Source organism: Rhinoderma darwinii (genome assembly GCF_050947455.1).
Source record: "Rhinoderma darwinii isolate aRhiDar2 chromosome 12 unlocalized genomic scaffold, aRhiDar2.hap1 SUPER_12_unloc_12, whole genome shotgun sequence".
In the NCBI taxonomy this organism is placed as follows: Eukaryota; Metazoa; Chordata; class Amphibia; order Anura; family Rhinodermatidae; genus Rhinoderma; species Rhinoderma darwinii.
The window spans coordinates 264124-286422 of record NW_027461865.1 but is presented as its reverse complement, the minus strand read 5'-3'; the positions used below and the strand labels follow the sequence as shown (position 1 = coordinate 286422).

General features: G+C 49.2%; 2 protein-coding genes across 5 annotated transcripts in view; one reads left to right on the top strand and one right to left on the bottom strand.

Annotated features, from left to right (window-relative positions):
* LOC142698114 (protein kinase C delta type-like) overlaps nucleotides 1-3084 on the top strand; it is a 34619-nt gene extending 31535 nt beyond the window's left edge. For both annotated transcript variants that reach the window (XM_075847796.1, XM_075847797.1), the window contains exons 2-3: nucleotides 759-1288; nucleotides 1456-3084. In XM_075847796.1, coding sequence (XP_075703911.1) covers nucleotides 1191-1288; nucleotides 1456-2014 — 657 coding nt within the window. In that variant the 5' untranslated portion in view covers nucleotides 759-1190 and the 3' untranslated portion in view covers nucleotides 2015-3084. The remainder of the gene's footprint in view (nucleotides 1-758; nucleotides 1289-1455) is intronic.
* The window catches only part of LOC142698116 (protein kinase C delta type-like), a 354404-nt gene that overhangs the window by 120673 nt on the left and 211432 nt on the right, over nucleotides 1-22299 (bottom strand). For 2 of the 3 annotated variants that reach the window (XR_012865692.1, XM_075847799.1), the window contains 2 exons: nucleotides 22152-22287; nucleotides 4204-4295 (listed from right to left, as the gene is read on the bottom strand). The gene's annotated coding sequence lies outside the window, so the exon portion shown is untranslated. The remainder of the gene's footprint in view (nucleotides 1-4203; nucleotides 4296-22151; nucleotides 22288-22299) is intronic. The other variant, XR_012865691.1, reaches the window with a different exon arrangement.

The window sequence follows — 22299 nt, the reverse complement described above, 5'->3', positions numbered from 1 at the left end:
CGTTACCTTTATTCTGCGGGTCAGTACAATAACGGGGATACCAAAATTATATTGGTTTATTTTTTATACTTTTTATCCAATAAAAACAATTTGTAAAGAAATTAATTTGGTGTGTCTCCATATTCTGAAACCCAGAATTTTTTTTATTTTCCTGTTGATGGGGCGGTGTGAGGACTTCTTTTTTGTGGGGCGAGCTGTACTGTTTATTGGTACTATTTTGGGTTACATAAAACTTTTAATCACTTTTTAACTTTTTATTCCATTTTTCGAGGAGCTAAACAAAACGAAACAGAAAAAAGTTTATTTATTTATTTTGACTGCAATATTTATGTATCGCTTGAATTGTTCTTTTAGCCTCCCCCTATTAAGCTTAGTAGGAGGACCAAGTTGGCAGACCTTGGGGTCTCCATTAGGCCCCCTGGCTGCCATGACAACTATCTACACACTGTGATCGCGCTGCGGGTAGGGGTGATGGGGTGACAGCGGGAGCTTACCTCTATTTAACTGTTTAGATGCCACGGTCGCTATTATAGCGTATGATCCTGCTCCATACTACCCCCACCAACTAAGATAATTATGTCAAATGTGGGTAAGGCGTGAAGACCTCTCCATACAGGACCCAACAGCAGACACTGCATTATGCTGGGAGCTCAGCTTTGTTCTGCTGTAGAGTCCTGGGCACTACCCGACTGACCCACCTCTCTGTCCACCCCTGTTCCTTCTTCTTCTCATGAGGAATCTCCATTTGTTTTCCTCAGGTGGTCCTGGCATCAGTCCCCGGCCGAAACACCTACATGGCCGTAAAAATGATCACCAAACGGGACAATACGGACGAAATTATGAGAGAGCGGCGGATACTCCTAGCGGCCAGACACTGCCCGTTCCTATGCCACCTCTATGCCGCACATCAATCTGAGGAGCGGGCATTTTTTATCACGGAGTATCTGTCCGGTGGCAGCCTGGAGGCTTTGATCAGGATGTGCGGCTGCTTGAACATCGGCAACGTAAGGCGAGTAAATAATCAGGAGACTTAGGGGGGTGGAAAGAAGAAAAGATGAGGGGGGAGGTCAGATGAAGGATAATACAGAGAATGCAGAATACAGGCTGCCATAATCAGCGCCTCCTCTCTGCTAGAGACCGCACACACTCCATCATAACATGATATTAGGGAATTGATAGAGGAAGATTTCATGACATTGAGACTCCGCTCTGTTCTCCCCATCAGATTCTACACAGCAGAGATGATATGTGGCCTCCAGTTCCTCCATGGACACAACATCGTCCACCGGTAAGCAGAACTTCCCCCTTCTTTCATTCTCCTTTACATGCTGGAAACAGTGCACCCAGCTTTCCTACACTCCTGAATGGCTATTCTGCTTGGTGGTGAAATGACCCATCCCCCGTCTCCTGGATCACTGGGCGGATTTGTCATTCTCTCGTCTTATTTCTTTGCAGAGATCTAAAGCCGGAGAATATAATGTTGGATGCAGATGGCCACGTCCGTATCATCGACCTGGGATTGGCCCAAGATGGCGTCACCGCCTCCAATAAGATCCGTGGAGTGACGGGAACGTTGCATTACATGGCCCCCGAGGTGCTTCTTAGAAAAAAATACGGCACCGCAGTTGACTGGTGGAGCCTGGGGATTGTGGTGTCCAGGATGGCAGCAGGACGCTCCCCATTTTACAACGGCCCCGTCAGGCAAATGGCTATCAAAGCCATCACCACCGCGAAGCCTAAATTTCCAACTTGGCTTAATCCTGACGTGAAACATCTGACCAAGAGACTGGTCCGTAAAAATTCTAAGAGGCGCCTCGGTGTGTGCGGGAACATCAGAGAGCATCCATTCTTCTCCACCATCGGCTGGGAGGAACTGCAGGAGAGGAGGGCACAGCCACCATTTACACCATTTGTGCCCGTTCTGGAGAACCAACATCTGAAGTGGCCAGAGAATAACAAAGCCCTTCACCCCTTGGCCGGGTTCAGCTTCATGTCACCAAGCTGGAACCAATAAGATCTCAGGACAAGGGCCCAGAACTTCATGCCTCCTGACCCGCGCCTCAAGTCTCTGCTGCTGTATGTTACCTCGGCTGCCCAGACCATCATCTCTCTCCTTACCATCTTCATGCCACACCTCTGCCATCTTGCTGCTGCACCAGAGCCTTGACTTGCCATCCTCCAATCCCGGGCAGGCATCTGACATCACTCCAGCCTGAAGATCCTCTACACCCCCCAGGAGCGGCCTGTGCTTAGTTTCCATCTGGGGAGATCAGGAATAATAGCCGCATGTTGTAGTCCTGGGGCCGGAGCGGCCATTATACCTGATCTCACCTCAGCACAGGCCAGGTAAGTAATGCACCCACATCACCCACATCACCCACATCACTCACATCACCCCACTATATAATAAGTATAGACACCACACTACATGATAAGTATAGACACCCGCATATAGACACATAGTACATTTAGATTAGACTTTAGCCTTTGATCCTGGGATTATTCTGATCGCCATATTTGGGGTCAGGAAGGAATTTTCCCCCCTTAATATGAGGACAATTGGCTCATTCCTCACAGGGGGTTTTCGCCTTCCTCTTGATCAACACGGCCTTAAATAGGTTTAGGATGATAGAGTAATAAGTAGTAACACACATAAGTGACATAATATAAATATAGAAAATAATTTAAAAAAAATCTTAATTTAATACAATTTATAGTTTACACATAAATAAATACAGCAGTTCATTAAAAATAATAATATAAAAAATGAATAATTTTCCCCTAGTCTTTCCCCATATTACACGTTACACTTCAGCCTTTGATCCTGGGATTTATGCCGATCGCCATATTTGGGGTCAGGAAGGAATTTCCCCCCCTAATATGAGGACAATTGGCTCATTCCTCACAGGGGGTTTTCGCCTTCCTCTGGATCAACACGGCCTTTAGATAGGTTTAGTATAATAGATAAATAGATGACACATACATATACACAGTATATAATAATAGTAGTCTTAATACTTCTAGAATAATCTCCTAATAATAAAATATAACCTTCCCTTATCTGTAAATAAAACTTTCCTTTTACCCCCTACATCTTTGTGCTTGTTTTTATTCCCATTGGACTTCTGTGTAGTTTATGTTGTCCGAGCTCTGAGACCCCCACCAATCACTAGAACGAAGCAGCTGAAGGTCTCGTGTGAGCGCTCAGCCGCTTCCTGTCTGTTCAGCTTTTTCCGGAAAAATGTATCGGCTCATAGACTTTCTATTGAGTCCGTTCACCGATACATTTATTTCTGGAAAAAGCCGAACAAACACGAAGCGACTGAGCGCTCACACGGGGGCTTCAGCTGCTTCATTCTAGTGATTGGTGGGGGTCTCAGTGCTCGGACCCCCACCAATCCAATCTTCTGACGTGTCACTATGTCACTATGACATGTCAGAAGTATGTCAGATTTAAAGCCCAAATGTGGTGTGAACAGAGCCTTACAGGGGTTGTCCGGTTTTTAAAATACCGTTTTGCTAGAGGGGTCCAGTAATCTGTGGGGGAACTTGCTGCAAGAGTTTAATTTCCCTACAGCATCTCTAAAGGGGAATTAAAGTATTACACAGTTCTATAATCACCGGGCTGTGCATGTAATACATGGATGTGATGATCCTCCTGAGCAGGAGATGATGTTTGTAGCCCCTCTCCATTCTGGATAATTAATCAGGGTCCTGAACGGGGGAACCCACACTATTACCCCAAAATTCCCTAATAGGGCATTTGAAAATGGGGTTTCCAAACCAGAAAACAGCTTTATTGGTTATATAATGATAAGTGAGAGTTTGTTACAATGTATCAGTGCAGGAGAGAGCTGAAGTACAGGCTATTTAGATTGTGGAGGATTATCTAAACGGGATACACTGAATGGGGCACAGTGTGGGATGGAGGATCGGCTACAATGCTGCCCCCTACAGTCAGGGCCCTCACCTCATGGATGCTCCTGTTACCAGATCCTTCACACCAGAGATCAACATTCATGAAGAAGAAAAATCCCCTGCAGAGACGTCCACACCGAGAGATCCAATAGGACTGGTCTATACAAGGAGTCGTCATATCCGGGGGCATATTTACAGCCATGCCCCCATATAATAAATACTTTATTCCTGTATACATGAGAAGTTCTACAACTTTATAATATCATTTATGTTTCAATTACTCACCATTTTCAAGATCTGTTTGCTGTCAGTGAATGAGGACACTCTTGCTCACATTCAGATGCAGTGAACCTGTACATCGCTAGTCCTGCTCTCAGCTAAGAAACATAAAGTAGATTAGGAAGTTGTAGAACTTTTCATTTATACAGCGATTAAGCTTTAGTTACATAAAATCGGAAAACACACAGGAAGAGGATTCATTACCGGTAGTACTACAGTGATCTGGTGCCCGCAGGTATCTAATGGTAAATACGGCCCTGGTGGGTACCTCACCTTTATGTGACAGGCCATAAAATGTCATATAGGAAAAAACGTAAGAAAGAACTTACCATACGGGGATCATATATGTTATGTCGCTGGAAGAAACCTGCAGCACTGACACCAATGGAACATGAGGATGACGCCTCTCAATGTGCCGTCCATCACCCCCATCATCCCACGAGTTTCACTCCACCTGTGACTCTGCCGACTAAGGTGAATACTGACTAAACACAAACTCTGACCGGCCTCATCACTAGTCCATATTGTCATACAGCCGCCTCCGATCCCTAATGCAGTGGTGGTGAACTAACCCTTATCCACTTACATGTGGTTTCCAGTAGTCAGTGGTACATATAATATCCAGAGACTAGTGGTCAGTGGTACATATAGTATCCACAGTCTGGTGGCCAGTGAGTAAATATAGTATTCAGAGTCTGGTGGTCAGTGGTATATATAGTATCCAGAGTCTGGTGGTCAGTCGTACATTCAGTATCCAGAGTCTTGTGGTCAGTGGTATATATAGTATCCAGAGTCTAGTGGTCAGTGGTACATATAGTATCCAGAGTCTGGTGGTCAGTGGTACATATAGTATCCAGAGTCTAGTGGTCAGTGGTACATATAGTATCCACAGTCTGGTGGCCAGTGAGTAAATATAGTATTCAGAGTCTGGTGGTCAGTGGTATATATAGTATCCAGAGTCTGGTGGTCAGTCGTACATTTAGTATCCAGAGTCTTGTGGTCAGTGGTATATATAGTATCCAGAGTCTAGTGGTCAGTGGTACATATAGTATCCAGAGTCTGGTGGTCAGTGGTACATATAGTATCCAGAGTCTAGTGGTCAGTGGTACATATAGTATCCACAGTCTGGTGGCCAGTGAGTAAATATAGTATTCAGAGTCTGGTGGTCAGTGGTATATATAGTATCCAGAGTCTGGTGGTCAGTCGTACATTTAGTATCCAGAGTCTTCTGGTCAGTGGTATATATAGTATCCAGAGTCTAGTGGTCAGTGGTACATATAGTATCCATAGTCTGGTGGTCAGTGGTACATATAGTATGCAGAGTCTGGTGTTCAGTGGTATATATATAATATCCAGAGTCTAGTGTTCAGGGGCACACGTGGTCATAAACGGCTGTTTGGACACACGGCAGGGTTCAGAAGGGAAAGAGCGCCATTTGGAGTTCAAATTTAGCTGGAATGGTTTGCAGAGGCCATGTCACATTTGCAAAGCCCCTGAGTGGCCAAAACAGTGGAAACCCCCCAAAAGTGACTCCATTTGGGAAACTACACCCCTCAAGGAATTTATCTAGGGGTATAGTAGGGGTATAGTGAGCATTTAAAAAAATATGTCAATTAAAAATCCATGGGCTTCTCTAAGGGACGGACCCTGGGAGGCGTGGTGCTTTAGCATACCCGTGGTGATGCCACTGTAGCTTATATGATCACGGCTAGTGGTTTAACCCCTTCCCGACATTTGCCGTATAGATACGTCATGGAAAGCCATGACTTCCCGCAAATTGCCGTATCCATACGCCAAATGAAGAAGGGGTTACAGTGGAAAAAATAAAAGTTACAAAGTAAAGATGGCTGCTGTTCATAACAGCAGACCATCTTTACGCGAGGGCTAGGGGGGTGGCTCAACCGCCCCTCATCGGCGATCGCTGCAATTGGCCGGTCAATTCAGAGCGGCCAATTGCGGCCGTTTGCGGCTTTCACCAATCACTGTGCCACAGGGCACAGTGATATGGTGGTGATTGGTGCTGCCTAGGACAGCACCAGTCCCTGCCATGTAGCGATGACGAGGTGGCAGGGATGCCATCCCCCCGATCGCTACGATTGGTTGGTCTGCACCGATTGACCAATCGCAGCCATGGCGAGTGTTTGAAACACCCTCCACCAGCTCTGCCCACCTCATTCCGGTTAGGAACGGTGAGCAGAGCTGGTGTGACCATCTGTGAGCCATACTTACCGAATCTGAGGCCTTCTGTGCTGCCATCCTGCTGTGACGTCTTCATCTGACTGCTTCCTGCTGCAGAGTGAACCTTCGTCATCATCATCTGTGCTGCTGCTGATTTATTTTTTTTAGCAGCACTTGTTTTTTTCCTAAACTTCTTATCCCTGTACCCTTCCCCCTCCCCCTCTTTCCCTTGTTACGTCCTGTGGCCGCTGAGTGTGGATCAGTGACCACCATCACTGACCGCCAATATTTGGCACAGGACTTTTTTTTATTTTTTGCACCTCCCTGTGTGCATCCTGCGGCCACTGAGTGCTGATCAGTGACCGCCATCACTCATCAGCATCTGTGGTCATTTTTTTTGACGCTACGTTTTTTTCATCTTTTTCTACCCGCACCAATTTACTGTGTGCTTCCTGTGCCGCTGAGCGCTGATCAGTGACCGTCATCACTGATCGGATCAATTATAGGTGCAGGGTTTTTATTTTGTGGCCTTTTTTTTACTGCACCTTTTTTTTTGGGTGCGCCCTGGGGCCACTGAGTGCTGAGTCTAATAATCAGCCTCAGTGGTCATTTGTTTACGCAGGGTAGCGTTAGGGCGTTAGAGTAGCGGACGTTTACTGATGTCCGTTTTGTAAAATAAATATATAGCAGAAGTTATAGCTCTATGTTATTTATACAGTTTGAGTAAATCTACAGCTTCTCGTCAGCGTCTGTTTACTGACGGACATTCAGCTTTTTTGTAACTGAAGTTCGGTCACTACATTTTTGATAGCGCAGCGACACAGTTGTAGCTCAAGTTTTTTCACAGTTCTATATTGAACGTACAGTCAATTTCTTTCTCCTAAATTTTTCTTATAGTTCTTTTTGTTTTCCTATAAATGTCATATACACGTGTAAAAGCACAACATACACAACCACCTCTATAAATATAAATGGAGTATTACACGTGTTGAAGCACTACATACCCCCCTAATAAAAATGTCCCATTCATCTCAATGGGTCTATTCAGCAGAAGAGGCATCCGCCATCCTGGTCCTGACACTGAATCAGCCAGCGCGGGAGAAGAGGAAATTGCCCCATTCCTATTGACCTCCTCATCATCATCATCCTCATCCAGTGATGAGGAACCCCCGCAAAGACGCCCCAGGACATCAGCTGAGGCAAACCCACAAATGAGTGATACCCTGTGGAACCCACCCCCTGATAATTATGAGCCTCACATTCCGGATTTCACAGGGAGCTCAGGAATTCGGTTAGAGACTGTAGGCCTCACAGAAATGGACTATTTCAAGCTCTTTTTCTCTGAGGATTTTGTTAATTTAATGGCAGCCCAGACAAATTTATACGCCCGGCAATTTTTAGCCCAAAACCCCACGTCATCATTTGCTAGGTGGACCCCCATAGAGGCAGCGGAGATTATTAAATTTTGGGGCCTTGTCCTACATATGGGCCTAGTAAAAAAGCCAGCGATTAGGCAATACTGGAGTGCGGACAGTTTATACAGCACCCCATTATACCGCATGGCAATGACCCGGGCACGTTTTGAAATAATTCTGACATTTTTGTATTATAAGGATAATGCACAGTGCCCGCCCCGTGATGACCCCACATACGACCGCCTATTCAAGATCAGGCCAATGATTGATTATTTCTGCACCAAATTTCAGGAAGTGTACACCCCCGAAAAGAACATAGCAATAGACGAGTCCTTTTTACATTTTAAGGGGAGACTAAATTTCCGCCAATACCTGCCAAGCAAGAGGGCGAGGTATGGAATTAAAATGTAGAAGCTGTGCGGGAGCAGCTCAGTGTGCACCTACAGGTTTAGGGTTTATGAAGGGAAGGACGCCAGGATAGAACCCCCAGAATGCCCCCCTGTCCTGGGGGTTAGTGGGAAAATAGTGTGGGACTTGGTGCACCCACTGCTGGACCAGGGTTACCCCCTTTACGTGGATAACTTCTATACCAGCGTCCCACTATTTAACTGCCTCTCCACCAGAAGTCCTGCAGCATGCGGCACCGTGCGCAAAAACCAGAGAGGCCTCTCTAAAAATCTGATTGGGCAACCCCTAAGAGAAGGAGAAAGCAGGTCGCTAAATAGCGAGAACATGTTGCTGGACAAGTATAAGGACAAGAGGGACGTCCTTATGTTGACCACAATGCACGGTAGCGGCAGAACCCCTGTCCCTGTCCAAGGTACCACCACAATGACCCCCAAGCCAGACTGCATCCTCGGCTACAATAAGTACATGGGAGGGGGTGATCTTTCTGATCAAGTACTGAAGCCGTACAGTGCCATGCGGAAAACACAGGGACATTCCTTAATTTTCAAGAGGTGCTGATCAAGGCCCTTGTATTTGGGGACCAGGAAGGGGAGAGCCCCAGTACTTCTAGAAGCGATGGTCCACGTATTGTACCAGGGCAACACTTTCCTGGAGGAATCCCCTCCACTGGTAAAAAGGGAAGGAGACAAAAAAGGTGCAAAGTGTGTTACAAAAGGGGGAGAAGACGAGACACAACTTATCATTGTGAAACCTGCCCCGACATATCTGGCCTGTGCATAAAGGAGTGCTTCAAAGTTTATCACACATCCATGGATTTTTAAATGACACATTTTTTTTTAAATGCTCACTATACCCCTAGATAAATTCCTTGAGGGGTGTAGTTTCCCAAATGGAGTAACTTTTGGGGGGTTTCAACTGTTTTGGCCACTCAGGGGCTTTGCAAATGTGACATGGCCTCTGCAAACCATTCCAGCTAAATTTGAACTCCAAATGGCGCTCTTTCCTTTCTGAGCCCTGCCGTGTGTTCAAACAGCCGTTTATGACCACACGTGGGGTATTGTTTTACTCGGGAGGAACTGCTCTACAAATGTTGGGGTGCTTTTTCTCCTTTAGTCATGTGGGAATGAAAACAAATTAGCTAAACCTACATTTTCTTTGCAAACATATAGATTTTCATTTTCACCACCTAATTCCAATAATTTATGCAAAAAACCTGTGGCGTCAAAATGCTCACTATACCCCTAGATCATTTCCTTATGGGGTGTAGTTTCCAAAATGGGGTCACTTGTGGGGGTTTCCACTGCTTTTTCTCCTCAGGGGCTTTGCAAATCCGACGTGGCCTTCGCAAACCATTCCTGCTAAATTTGAGCTCCAAAAGCCAAATGGCGCTCTTTCCCTTCTAAGCCCTGCCGTGTGTCCAAACAGCCGTTTATGACCACATGTGGGGTATTGTTTTAGGCCCCATGCACACGAGCATATTTTTTTCCTCCCGTAATTACTGGCGTAAATACGGGTCCTTTGTCCACTGCAGCCTGTGATTGGCCTGTGATTGGCTGCAGCGGTCACATGGGATGAAACGTCATCCCGGGAGGCCGGAATGGAGGAAGAAGCAGGGAGTTCTGGGTAAGTTAACTTTTAATACTATTAACCCAAGCGGTAGTCACTGTCCCGGGTGCTGAAAGAGTTACTGCCGATCAGTTAATTTTTTCAACACCCTGGACAGTGACTATCCCCTGATGTCGCCTAGCAACGCTCCCGTAATTACGGGTGCACACACGTAGCCACCCGTAATTACGGGAGCCCCATAGTCTTCTATGGGCCTGCCGGTGTCGTAATTACGGCCTGAAATAGGACATGTTCCATATTTTTAAACGGCATGGACACCTTCCCGTAAACAAACGGGAAGGTACCCATGGCCAATAGAAGTCTATGGGCCCGTAATTACCGCCTGTAATTACGGGCGTTTTTACGTTCGTGTGCATGGGGCCTTACTCAAGAGAAACTGCTCTACAAATGTTGGGGTGCTTTTTCTCCTTTAGTCCTTGTGATAATGAAAACAAATGAGCTAAACCTACATTTTCTTTGCAAACATGTAGATTTTAATTTTCACGGCCTAATTCCAATAATTTCTGCAAAAAAACCTGTGGGTTCAAAATGCTCACTATACCCCTAGATAATACATAGATAAAAAGAAATATATATATATTTAAGAAAAAAAAAATTGTGTGTTTTCCCTCCCTGATAGCCTGCCAGGAGAGGGAGAAGTTAGGGGTGGGAGGGGTGGCGTCGGTGCCGCGAGTGGCGTGGGGGAGAGGTGCCGCGAGAGGGGTGGTCAGTCCCGCGAGGGGGGGTGACGGGGGAGCGGTGCCGCGAGAGGGGGGGGATGGGGGTTCCATGGGAATGGAAAAGCCTGAGCGGAAGGGGGGCGCCAAAGAGCAGCCCCATCAAAACAGCTGATCCCTGTATGCTGGGTGGCTGTAGTAGCGATCATCTGTTTTGATACAGCTGCTCTGCGGCGCCCCCTCCTTCAGCCTGGCCTTGTAGGTTTGGCCCCCCTGTAAATAGTGCCATACAGCCCCCCCTGTAGACAGTGCTATGCAGCCCCCTCCTTTAGACAGTGCCATATAGCCCCCGGGGTAAGACGCCTCATGCAGATGCTCTCCTCTTCCTCCCCAGCAGCACAGTGCTCCGGGGTAAGACGCCTCATGCAGCTGCTCTCCTCTTCCTCTCCAGCCGCACAGTGCTCCGGGGTAAGACGCCTCATGCAGCTGCTCTCCTCTTCCTCCCCAGCCGCACAGTGCTCCGGGGTAAGACGCCTCATGCAGCTGCTCTCCTCTTCCTCCCCGGCCGCACAGTGCTCCGGGGTAAGACGCCTCATGCAGCTGCTCTCCTCTTCCTCCCCAGCAGCACAGTGCTCCGGGGTAAGACGCCTCATGCAGCTGCTCTCCTCTTCCTCCCCAGCCGCACAGTGCTCCGTGGTAAGACGCCTCATGCAGCTGCTCTCCTCTTCCTCCCCAGCCGCACAGTGCTCCGGGGTAAGACACCTCATGCAGCTGCTCTCTTCCTCCCCAGCCGCACAGTGATCCGGGGTAAGACGCCTCATGAAGCTGCTCTCCTCTTCCTCCCCAGCCACACAGTGCTCCAGGGTAAGACTCCTCATGCAGCTGCTCTCCTCTTCCTACCCAGCAGCACAGTGCTCCGGGGTAAGACACCTCATGCAGCTGCTCTCCTCTTCCTCCCCAGCAGCACAGTGCTCCAGGGTAAGACGCCTCATGCAGCTGCTCTCCTCTTCCTCCCCGGCCGCACAGTGCTCCGGGGTAAGACTCCTCATGCAGCTGCTCTCCTCTTCCTCCCCAGCCGCACAGTGCTCCGGGGTAAGACGCCTTATGCAGCTGCTCTCCTCTTCCTCCCCAGCCGCACAGTTCTCCGGGGTAAGACGCCTCGTGCAGCTGCTCTCCACTTCCTCCCCAGCCGCACAGTGCTCCGGGGTAAGACGCCTCATGCAGCTGCTCGGGGGCCGCTCTGACATTGCTTCATGCTCTAATCAGCTGCTAGAGACGGAGATAAGAGCTTCTTTTACTGAGCAGAAGCTGTGATTGGTAGAAGGGCCTGTCAGCTGACAAGTGCTCCACCAATCAGCAAAAGGGAAGCTCTGACCTCACACTGACCATTGCAGGACATGGAGGGGGAGGGCTCTCTGGCTGCATCAGCGTATGTGGAGGGGGAGTCAACCTGATAACATCCACTGCTTCCTGTCAATGAATGAAAAACACCAGCAGCAGGAGGATGTAGGACCCTGCCCTATCTGCATCCTGGAGACACTGGGACAATCTGCTGCACATCTGTGGGCTGGTGAATGTCTGATGCAGGGTCATGTGTTGTGGGGGAAGGTAGGGGGACATTGTTTCAGATGCTCTGCACTTTATTGGGGGGGGGAGGGATGAGAGGATACTGTGTGCTGGGGACTATATAGGCTTTGTGTGACATGGGAGTTGTATGTGGGGGTGGTATTAGGCCTGTACACTGTAAGAGGGGGATTATAGGCCCATGTTTGTGGGGGTAAGGGTATGATCATACATTGTATGTTATTTTACAAGAGCACCCCCCCCCCCCCACTCGATCGATGGCCTATGCCATTACTTTATGATTGATGGGGATCCAGCCTCTGGGTCCCCGACCAGAGAATGAAGGGGCCGCAGTGCTGATATAACCCTGTGTCCCCTTTACTGTGTTTCCCTGCGCACCAGCACCCCAGCTGCCCGGCGGTGCAAGGAGCTGCAGCACGACCCCATTCACAGCATCACCCCAGCTGCCCGGCGGTGCAAGGAGCTGCAGCACGACCCCGTTCACAGCATCACCCCAGCTGCCCAGCGGTGCAAGAAGCTGCAGCACGACCCCATTCACAGCAGCACCCCAGCTGCCCGGCGGTGCAAGGAGCTGCAACATGACCCCATTCACAGCAGCATCCCAGCAGCCCGGCGGTGCAAGGAGCTGCAGCACGACCCCGTTCACAGCATCCCCCCAGCTGCCCGGCGGTGCAAGGAGCTGCAGCACGACCCCATTCACAGCAGCACCCCAGCTGCCCGGCAGTGCAAGGAGCTGCAGCACGACCCCGTTCACAGCATCACCCCAGCTGCCCGGCGGTGCAAGGAGCTGCAACATGACCCCATTCACAGCAGCACCCCAGCTGCCCGGCGGTGCAAGGAGCTACAGCACAACCCCATATCTGTATGGCGTTATCTACAGAGGGTGCTGGATGGCGATATCTACAGAGGGGGCTGTATGGCGTTATCTACAGGGGGGGGCTGGATGGCGTTATGTACAGAGGGTGCTGTATGGCGTTATCTACAGAGGGGGCTGTATGGCGCTATCTACAGAGGGGGCTGTATGGCGCTATCTGCAGGGGAGGCTGTATGGCGCTATCTACAGAAGGGGGTGTATGGCGTTATCTACAAAGGGGGCTGTATGGCAATATCTACAGAGGGGGATGTATGGCACTATCTACAGAGGGGGCTGTATGGCGCTATCTACAGAGGGGGCTGTATGGCGCTATCTACAGAGGGGGCTGTATGGCGTTATCTACAGAGGGGGCTGTATGGCGCTATCTACAGGGGGGACTGTATGGCGGTATCTGCAGGGGGGCTGTATGGCGCTATCTACAGGGGGGGCTGTATGGCGTTATCTACAGAGGGGGCTGTATCGCGCTATCTACAGGGGGGTGTACGGCGCTATCTACAGAGGGGGCTGTATTGCACTATCTACAGGGGGGGTGTATGGCGCTATCTACAGAGGGGGCTGTATTGCACTATCTACAGGGGGGGCTGTGTGGCGTTATCTACAGAGGGGGCTGTATGGCGTTCTCTACAGATGGGACTATATGGCGCTAACGCCATACAGCCCCCCCCCCTGTAGGGAAAACCATACAGCACCCCCCTGTAGGGAACGCCACACAGCCCCCCCCTGTAGGGAACACCATACAGCCACCCCTGTAGGGAACGCCATAAGCCACCCCCTGTAGGGAACGCCATACAGCCCCCTCCCTGTAGGGAATGCCATACAGACCCCCCCTGTAGATAGCGCCATACAGCCCCCTCTGTAGATAACGCCATACAGCCCCCCCTGTAGGGAACGCCATACAGCCCCCCCTGTAGGGAACGCCATACAGCCCCCCCTGTAGGGAACGCCATACAGCCCCCCCCTGTTGGGAACGCCATACAGCGTCCCCAACCCCCCAAAAAAAGTGACCTACAGTGTGTCCTACAAAAGATATGTATCCGCTATCCACAGGATAGGGGATACATGTGTGATCGCTGGCAGCGATAGGGAGAACGGGGGACTGGAAGTCCCCTGAAGTTCTCCATGACTAACCTCTGACTGCGCAGCTCAATAAAAATGAAAGGAGAGCTGGTCACGCATGCGCACAAGCGCGAACGGCGCTCCATTCATTTCTACGGAGCTGCCGACACAGACCCCGGAAGTCCGAGGTTTGTAAAGGAGAACTTCAGGGGACTTTCAGTCCCCCGTTCTCCCTATCGCTGCCAGCGATCACACATGTATCCCCTGTCCTGTGGATATCCTGTGGCTAGGAGATACATGTCTTTTGTTTAATGGCAGAGCGGGGAGATACCTCCCTGCTCTGCCGTAGTGTTTAGTGGCGCCGCGCTGTAGCAGCCATAGCGGCTGATAGTGGAGCCTCCGGCCATGGTGGCGGCCCGTGCCGGCGGGCGACACGGGCCCCCTCATGCCGCGGGCCCCGCAGCAGCCGCTACGGCTGCTATAGTGGTAGCTACGCCACTGGCCCTGAGGTTCTGCCTCCGATATTTGTCCACTGTATAAACTCCCAGTAATAAGTTATCACCCCACTGAACCCCCGGAATGACCAGACACAAGTTTCACTACAGATCTTGAGGGGAGTGGTGTGTGTGGTGCATGGGATGTGTAGTAAGAAATAATAAATGAATAGTGTGTGTGCAAGTGTAATACTATGAGTGAAATATAGGGGGCAGTAATGAGTAAAGTGCCTCAATAGAAATAAAATGGATAATGGGGTGCAAGTGTGTGAAACATGGAGGGATAGTGTGTACGTCATGAGGCACAACGTGTATAGCCAGGTAGAAGCCTATTTGTGACGCCTTGATAGTTCATAGAGCGGGCTACCCTGCATGCTATGCCAAACAACAACCCACCATGCTCTCCCAGCATCAAAGACCCGGCTGTGTCCAAGAGAAGCGAATATACGTAATAATGAAAAATACCTGGGGTATTAGTAATCATTAGTATGACCTTTTTCGGTGTTTTTGTATATGTCTGTTTTGTCTGTGCATCAGGAACATTCAGTTCCAGTTAGGGACTCGCAAGTCTGGGGATCCTTGTCGTGGATTGCGAGCTTGCGTCCTTTTGGCCAGAATGATCACTAATACCCCAGGTATTTTTCATTATTACGTATATTCGCTTCTCTTGGACACAGCCGGGTCTTTGATGCTGGGAGAGCATGGTGGGTTGTTGTTTGGCATAGCATGCAGGGTAGCCCGCTCTATGAACTATCAAGGCGTCACAAATAGGCTTCTACCTGGCTATACACGTTGTGCCTCATGACGTACACACTATCCCTCCATGTTTCACTCACTTGCACCCCATTATCCACTTATTTCTATTGAGGCACTTCTCATTACTGCCCCCTATACTTCACTTATAGTATTACACTTGCACACACACTATTCATTTATTATTTCTTACTACACATCCCATGCACCACACACCACTCCCCTCAAGACTAGTGGGAGTGGCTATTTTTATTTAAAGCACCTGCTCACTCTCCTTCATCAGCTTTTTCTGACCTGGCTGTGTCCATTTGTAAGTATGGCCTTTTTCTGTGTTTACAAGTTTCACTACAGGCTGGAATAACGGCTGGAACTTCTGCTTTCCTCTTTTATACAAAATAATTGTTCTGGGTTTTACTGTTTTTTTTCTCATTTTCACCCATGTAAATGGGATTTGGCAAAGGCAAAGGGGTAACTGGTTTGGCAGGAGTGTTTTTTGTTGTTTTGGCTGACAACCATACACCTGACCCTACAGACGTGGCTGACAACCATGCACCTGGACCCTACAGACGTGGCTGACAACCATGCACCTGGACCCTCCAGACGTGGCTGACAACCAAGCACCAGGACCCTACAGACCAGGCTGACAACCCTGCACCTGGACCCTACAGACGTGGCTGACAATCATGCACCTGAACCCTACAGACGTGGCTGACAACCATGCACCTGGACCCTACAGACGTGATATCACTCATGCACCTGGACCCTACAGATATGGCTGACAACCATGCACCTGGACCCTACAGACGTGACTGACAACCATGCACCTGGACTCTACAGACGTGGCTGACAACCATGCACCTGGACCCTACAGACGTGGCTGACAACCATGCACCTGGACCCTACAGACGTGGCTGACAACCATGCACCTGGACTCTACAGACGTGGCTGACAACCATGCACCTGGACCCTCCAGAAGTGGCTGACAACCATGCACCTGGACCCTACAGACGTGGCTGAAACCATGCACCTGGACTCTACAGATGTGGCTGACAACCATGCACCTGGACCCTACAGACGTGGCTGTCAACCATGCACCTGGACCCTACAGACATGGCTGACAACCATGCACCTGGACCCTACAGACGTGGCTGACAACCCTGCACCTGGACCCTACAGACGTGGCTGACAATCATGCACCTGAACCCTACAGACGTGGCTGACAACCATGCACCTGGACCCTACAGACGTGATATCACTCATGCACCTGAACCCTACAGATGTGGCTGACAACCATGCACCTGGACCCTACAGACGTGGCTGTCAACCATGCACCTGGACCCTACAGACATGGCTGACAACCATGCACATGTACCCTACAGACGTGGCTGACAACCATGCACCTGGACCCTACAGACCCGGCTGACAATCATGCACCTGGACCCTACAGACGTGGCTGACAACCATGCACCTGGACCCTACAGATGTGGCTGACAATCATGCACCTGAACCCTACAGACGTGGCTGACAACCATGCACCTGGACCCTACAGACGCGGCTGACAACCATGCACCTGGACCCTACAGACGTGATATCACTCATGCACCTGGACTCTACAGACGCGGCTGACAACCATGCACCTGGACCCTACAGACGCGGCTGACAACCATACACCTGGACCCTACAAATGTGGCTGACAACCATGCACCTGGACCTTACAGACGTGGCTGACAACCATGCACCTGGACCCTACAGACGCAGCTGACAACCATGCACCTGGACCCTACAGACGCGGCTGACAACCATGCACCTGGACCCTACAGACGCGGCTGACAACCATGCACCTGGACCCTACAAATGTGGCTGACAACCATGCACCTTGACCTTACAGACGTGGCTGACAACCATGCACCTGGACCCTACAGACGCAGCTGACAACCATGCACCTGGACCCTACAGACGCGGCTGACAACCATGCACCTGGACCCTACAGACGCGGCTGACAACCATGCACCTGGACCCTACAGACGCGGCTGACAACCATGCACCTGGACTCTACAGACGTGGCTGACAACCATGCACCTGGACCCTACAGACGTGATATCACTCATGCACCTGGACCCTACAAACGTGGCTGACAACCATGCACCTGGACCTTACAGAGGTGGCTGACAACCATGCACCTGGACCCTACAGATGTGGCTGACAACCATTTACCTGGACCCTACAGACGTGGCTGACAACCATGCACATGGGCCCTACAGACGTGGCTGACAAACATGCACCTGGACCCTACAGACGTGGCTGACAAACATGCACCTGGACCCTACAGACGTGGCTGACAACCATGCAGCTGGACCCTACAGACGTGATATCACTCATGCAGCCTTATTCATTTACTATTATAATAGGCAGCAGAAGAGATTAAAGGGTTTGTCTCACCTATTTAGCATTATGGATATCATATGCCTTGATGCCACTCTATGACCCAAAAGAGAGACACGCTCTGGCAGGCTGAGCCGCCCATGTATAATTCATTCAAGAACATTCATTTTCATTTTCAGGTTCATCTCTCGGCCAGAGTGGAGAGCGGTTACAAAGAACATCTCTCTCTTTTTGGTGGACCTGTCTTGTATTACGCAGACACCATATTGCTATGAATGGACACTGTGTAATGCCTAATTTCTCCTGCGGTGGTGCTGCAAGGAAATTGAACACTTACTGCCAGGTTTCCCTACTGATCACAGCTGATCGCTGGGGGTCCCTTCAGGGGGACACTTTGTAATCAGCTTAATGTCAAGGGACCCTTTCTAAAATGTAGTGATTGTCTGGAGAACCCCCGAAAAAAGTAAAGAATCCCTTGAAGCCAAGCCATATACATCAGATAACCGAAAAGTTCTGAATTTATATTTTTAGGTTTCCATTACCTGGAAAAACTGTGCGACAACCAATATGCTGCTATTTCAGTTAACATTGGGGTTCTCACTGTCCGGTTTTCCCAGTCTCCAGAGCAGCAAATTTGCCCTTTTAGGCCAAAATGGCCACCATTCGGCTGCCAAACCAGAAACAGACTGAATGAGCAGCCGAACAACCTCACAGCACGAGGACCGTTTACTGACTTTACTGCTGTTTTTTCTTTTCTAATTTGCACAAAGTCTTTGTAATGCAGTAACACAAAATAACTTTTTGTATTTTTTGCAGGACAAACTTGAGAAGTCCAAAGCCATACAGTGGAATGAAGCGGCCCGGGTGACAACCAGCTCTACCGGATCATAACTGCCAGGGCCACCATCAGGAATGTCTGGGCCCCATACAGCCAAGATGTCTGCCCCCCCTCCATTACCGGGGGTGTGATACAGAAAGTGTGGCGCTCACGTTTGTACGTTATACACATTAACTGGTTTTGGTGCTGATGTCAATTACAGTGAAGGAAACCACGGAGCCGGCAGTGACCGGTTAATGCTCCGGATTTCGATCTACACTGTATTCCAAATTATTACGCAAATGTTATTTTTCACTGATTTTCCTAAATAGTCGATGCAAATGACAGTCAGTATAATCTTCAAGCATCAGCCGTTGGAGTATAATGCTAATTTTATTGAACAAATATCCTAATGATAACTGAATTTTTTGTTTCACATTATTATGCACAACAGAGATCAAAACATTTTAAAAGTTGTAAAGAGACTAAAATGGTCATTTGTTGAATTTGCAGCATCAGGAGGTCATATTTATAGAAATCAAAAGCTCTTTCAATAAAAAAAACTTAACAGGCCAAGTTACATGGTAACATAGGACCCCTTCTCTGATATCACCTTCACAATTCTTGCATCCATTGAATTTGTGAGTATTTGGACAGTTTCTGCTTGAATATCTTTGCAGGATGTCAGAATCGCCTCCCAGAGCTTCTGTTTTAATGTGAACTGCCTCCCACCCTCATAGATATTTTGCTTGAGGATGCTCCAAAGGTTCTCAATAGGGTTGAGGTCAGGGGAACATGGGGGCGACACAATAAGTTTCTCTCCTTTTATGCCCATAGCAGCCAATGACACAGAGGTATTCTTTGCAGCATGAGATGGTGCATGTTCATGCATGAAGATAATTTTGCTACGGAAGGCACGGTTCTTCTTTTTGTACCACAGAAGAAAGTGGTCAGTCATAAACTCTACGTACTTTGCAGAGGTCATTTTCACACCGTCAGGGACCCTAAACGGGCCTACCAGCTCTCTCCCCATGATTCCAGCCCAAAACATGACTCCGCCACCTCCTTGCTGACGTTGCAGCCTTGTTCGGACATGGTGGCCATTCACCAACCATCCACTACTCCATCCATCTGGACCATCCAGGGTTGCAGGGCACTCGTCAGTAAACAACACGGTTTGAAAATTAGTCTTCATGTATTTCTGAGCCCACTGCAACGGTTTCTGCTTGTGAGCATTGTTTAGGGGTGGCCGAATAATAGCTTTATGCACACTTGCAAACCTCTGGAGGATCCTACACCTTGAGGTTCGCGGGACTCCAGAGGCACCAGCGGCTTCAAATACCTGTTTGCTGCTTTGCAATGGCATTTTAGCAGCTGCTCTCCTAATCCTATTCATTTGTCTGGCAGAAACCTTCCTCATTATGCCTTTATCTGAACAAACCCGTCTGTGCTCTGAATCAGCCACAAATCTTTTTACAGTACGATGATCAAGCTTAAGTTTTCTTGAAATATCCAATGTTTTCATTCCTTGTCCACGGTATTGCACTATTTCACGCTTTTCGGCAGCAGAGAGATCCTTTTTCTTTCCCATATTGCTTGAAACCTGTGGCCTGCTTAATAATGTGGAACATCCTTCTTAAGTAGTTTTCCTTTGATTGGGCACACCTGGCAAACTAATTATCACAGGTGTCTGAGATTGATTACAATGATCCAAAGAGCCCTAAGGCCTCATTCACACGGCAGGGTTTCCCGGCCGGGTGCCGGCCGTTCATAAATCGGCCGGCACCCGGCTGCATTAGGAATAATAGACCCCTAATGGGGCTATTCACACGGCCGATTTTTTGACGGCCGGCAAAACCGCCCGTCAAAAAATAGAACATGCTCTATTTTCGCCCGGGTACCCGGCCGCCCGGCTCCCATAGAAGTCTATGGGGCCGGGTAATACCCGGCCATCACCGGGATGTGTCCCGAGTGACGGCCGGGTTTTCCGGCTCTTGCGCTCTATCTCCTCCTCCTCACAGCGCAGAGTGCATGTGAGGAGGAGGAGTTGACGCCATTCTGACGAATGGCATCGCTGTACACGGTGTGGCAGGGCCGGGGTGTACAGCAGGTGGAGGGAGCGCTGCGCTGGCTCCCTTCTCCTGCTTGTTAAAAGCGCCCTGGCCCGGCGACATCTTTGATGGCGCCGCTAGCAGCTGCAGCAGCTGCTGCTGCTGCTACTACTGTAGCGACGCCACTATAGCAGAGCGGGGAGGTATCTCCCCGCTCTGCTATGTGCTAGCCGCACTTTAGCTCCTTGAAGGAGCGGAATCCCCGTGTGTTCGGGGATTCCGCTCCTGGACAGAGCGCTTGATGTCTCTGTCCATATCTGGGCAGTGACATCAGGGGAAACTCCTGAAGCGGAATCCCCGAACACATGGGGATTCCCCTTCAGGAGTTGCCGATGATGTCACTGTCCGGATCTGCCCGGCCCGGCACGGATGCTTAACTTTATGCAAACCGGCCGGGCAGAATGGCCGATTTTACCGGCCGGCACTCGGACGCGACCCGGTCGTGTGAATCCCGCCTAACACACAAGACCATCCATGAGTTTCATTGAAAAACTAATAATTAAATGTTTATGACACTTAAATCCAATGTGCATAATAATTTGGAACACGGTGTACACACACACACACACACACACACACACATACACACACATACACACACACACACACACACATTTTTTATGGGGCATATATGTTGAGGCTATTGCCCCTGTTGTTTTAAGACCTTAACTACGCCCCTGGGACTCGTGGCAGACGGCTTAGTGGCACTTTCTCTGAGGTTGTTGGCTGTTCCTAAGGTTATCATTTGACTCGCAAGTCATAGGCGCTCCTTCTTGTCGGCTTTCACTTCTTCCCATGGCAGACGGCTTAGCCTTATGAACAGCCAACAACGTCAGAGAAGCTGCTCCTAACCTGATTATCAGGATTGTCCCTTAGCTGCTACGTGAGATCACGCTCACTTTTAGGGCCAGTTCACACGCTGCGTAAATACGGCGGACTTTCCACAACTGATTTCTTTGCAAAAAATCCGCAACAAATACAGCAGCAGCAAAGTGGATGAGGTAAAACAAATCTCATCCACACGCTGTGTAAATACTGAGTAGAAAAATACGCTCAAATTCACCTGCGATGCGGAATTTCATTTCGCAGCATGTCAATTGTCTTTACGTAAACACTGATTATATGTTGCGGGATTTCCCCATTGAATTCAAAGGGGATGTAAATCACGCATCAAATAGCAGTTCCGTTTTTTTGTGGCGCATTCGCAGCGATCCCAAACGTATCTAGGAGTCTGTGTTTTATCCTCCAGCGATCAGTGGCGGATTAAGTAAACCATGGGCCCTGGGCTGTTCCTCAAGCTTGGGCCCCCTTCTCCACCACCGCCCTGCCACACCATGTCTATATTAAACACCACCTTTCTGTGTGAGCATTGACAAATGAGTGTTACGATTCCCCTTGTCAAAGGGCTGTGTCCCTACACACTGACAGTCTCCAACCATCGCTGACATTATCACACTGTGTGGGACACTTCCTCCTGACAAGGGGAATGGTAACACGCATTTGTCTATTAGTCCTGGGTACACAAAGACTTTATGTGGAATACAAGGATTTCCGATAACAGGCATGTCAGGAGAGGGGACAGATAAATGCAATGACTCACAGGAGATGTCTTCACTGATGGGTCGTTCTCTTTTCTTCTCCATCTGACACAGACCGTTATGGCGACTTCTCCTGATGATTGCAGAGTTTCCTGATGAGAAATCTTTTCCCCTCGATTCTGTAGCCATTTTCAGCATCTATAGCAACAT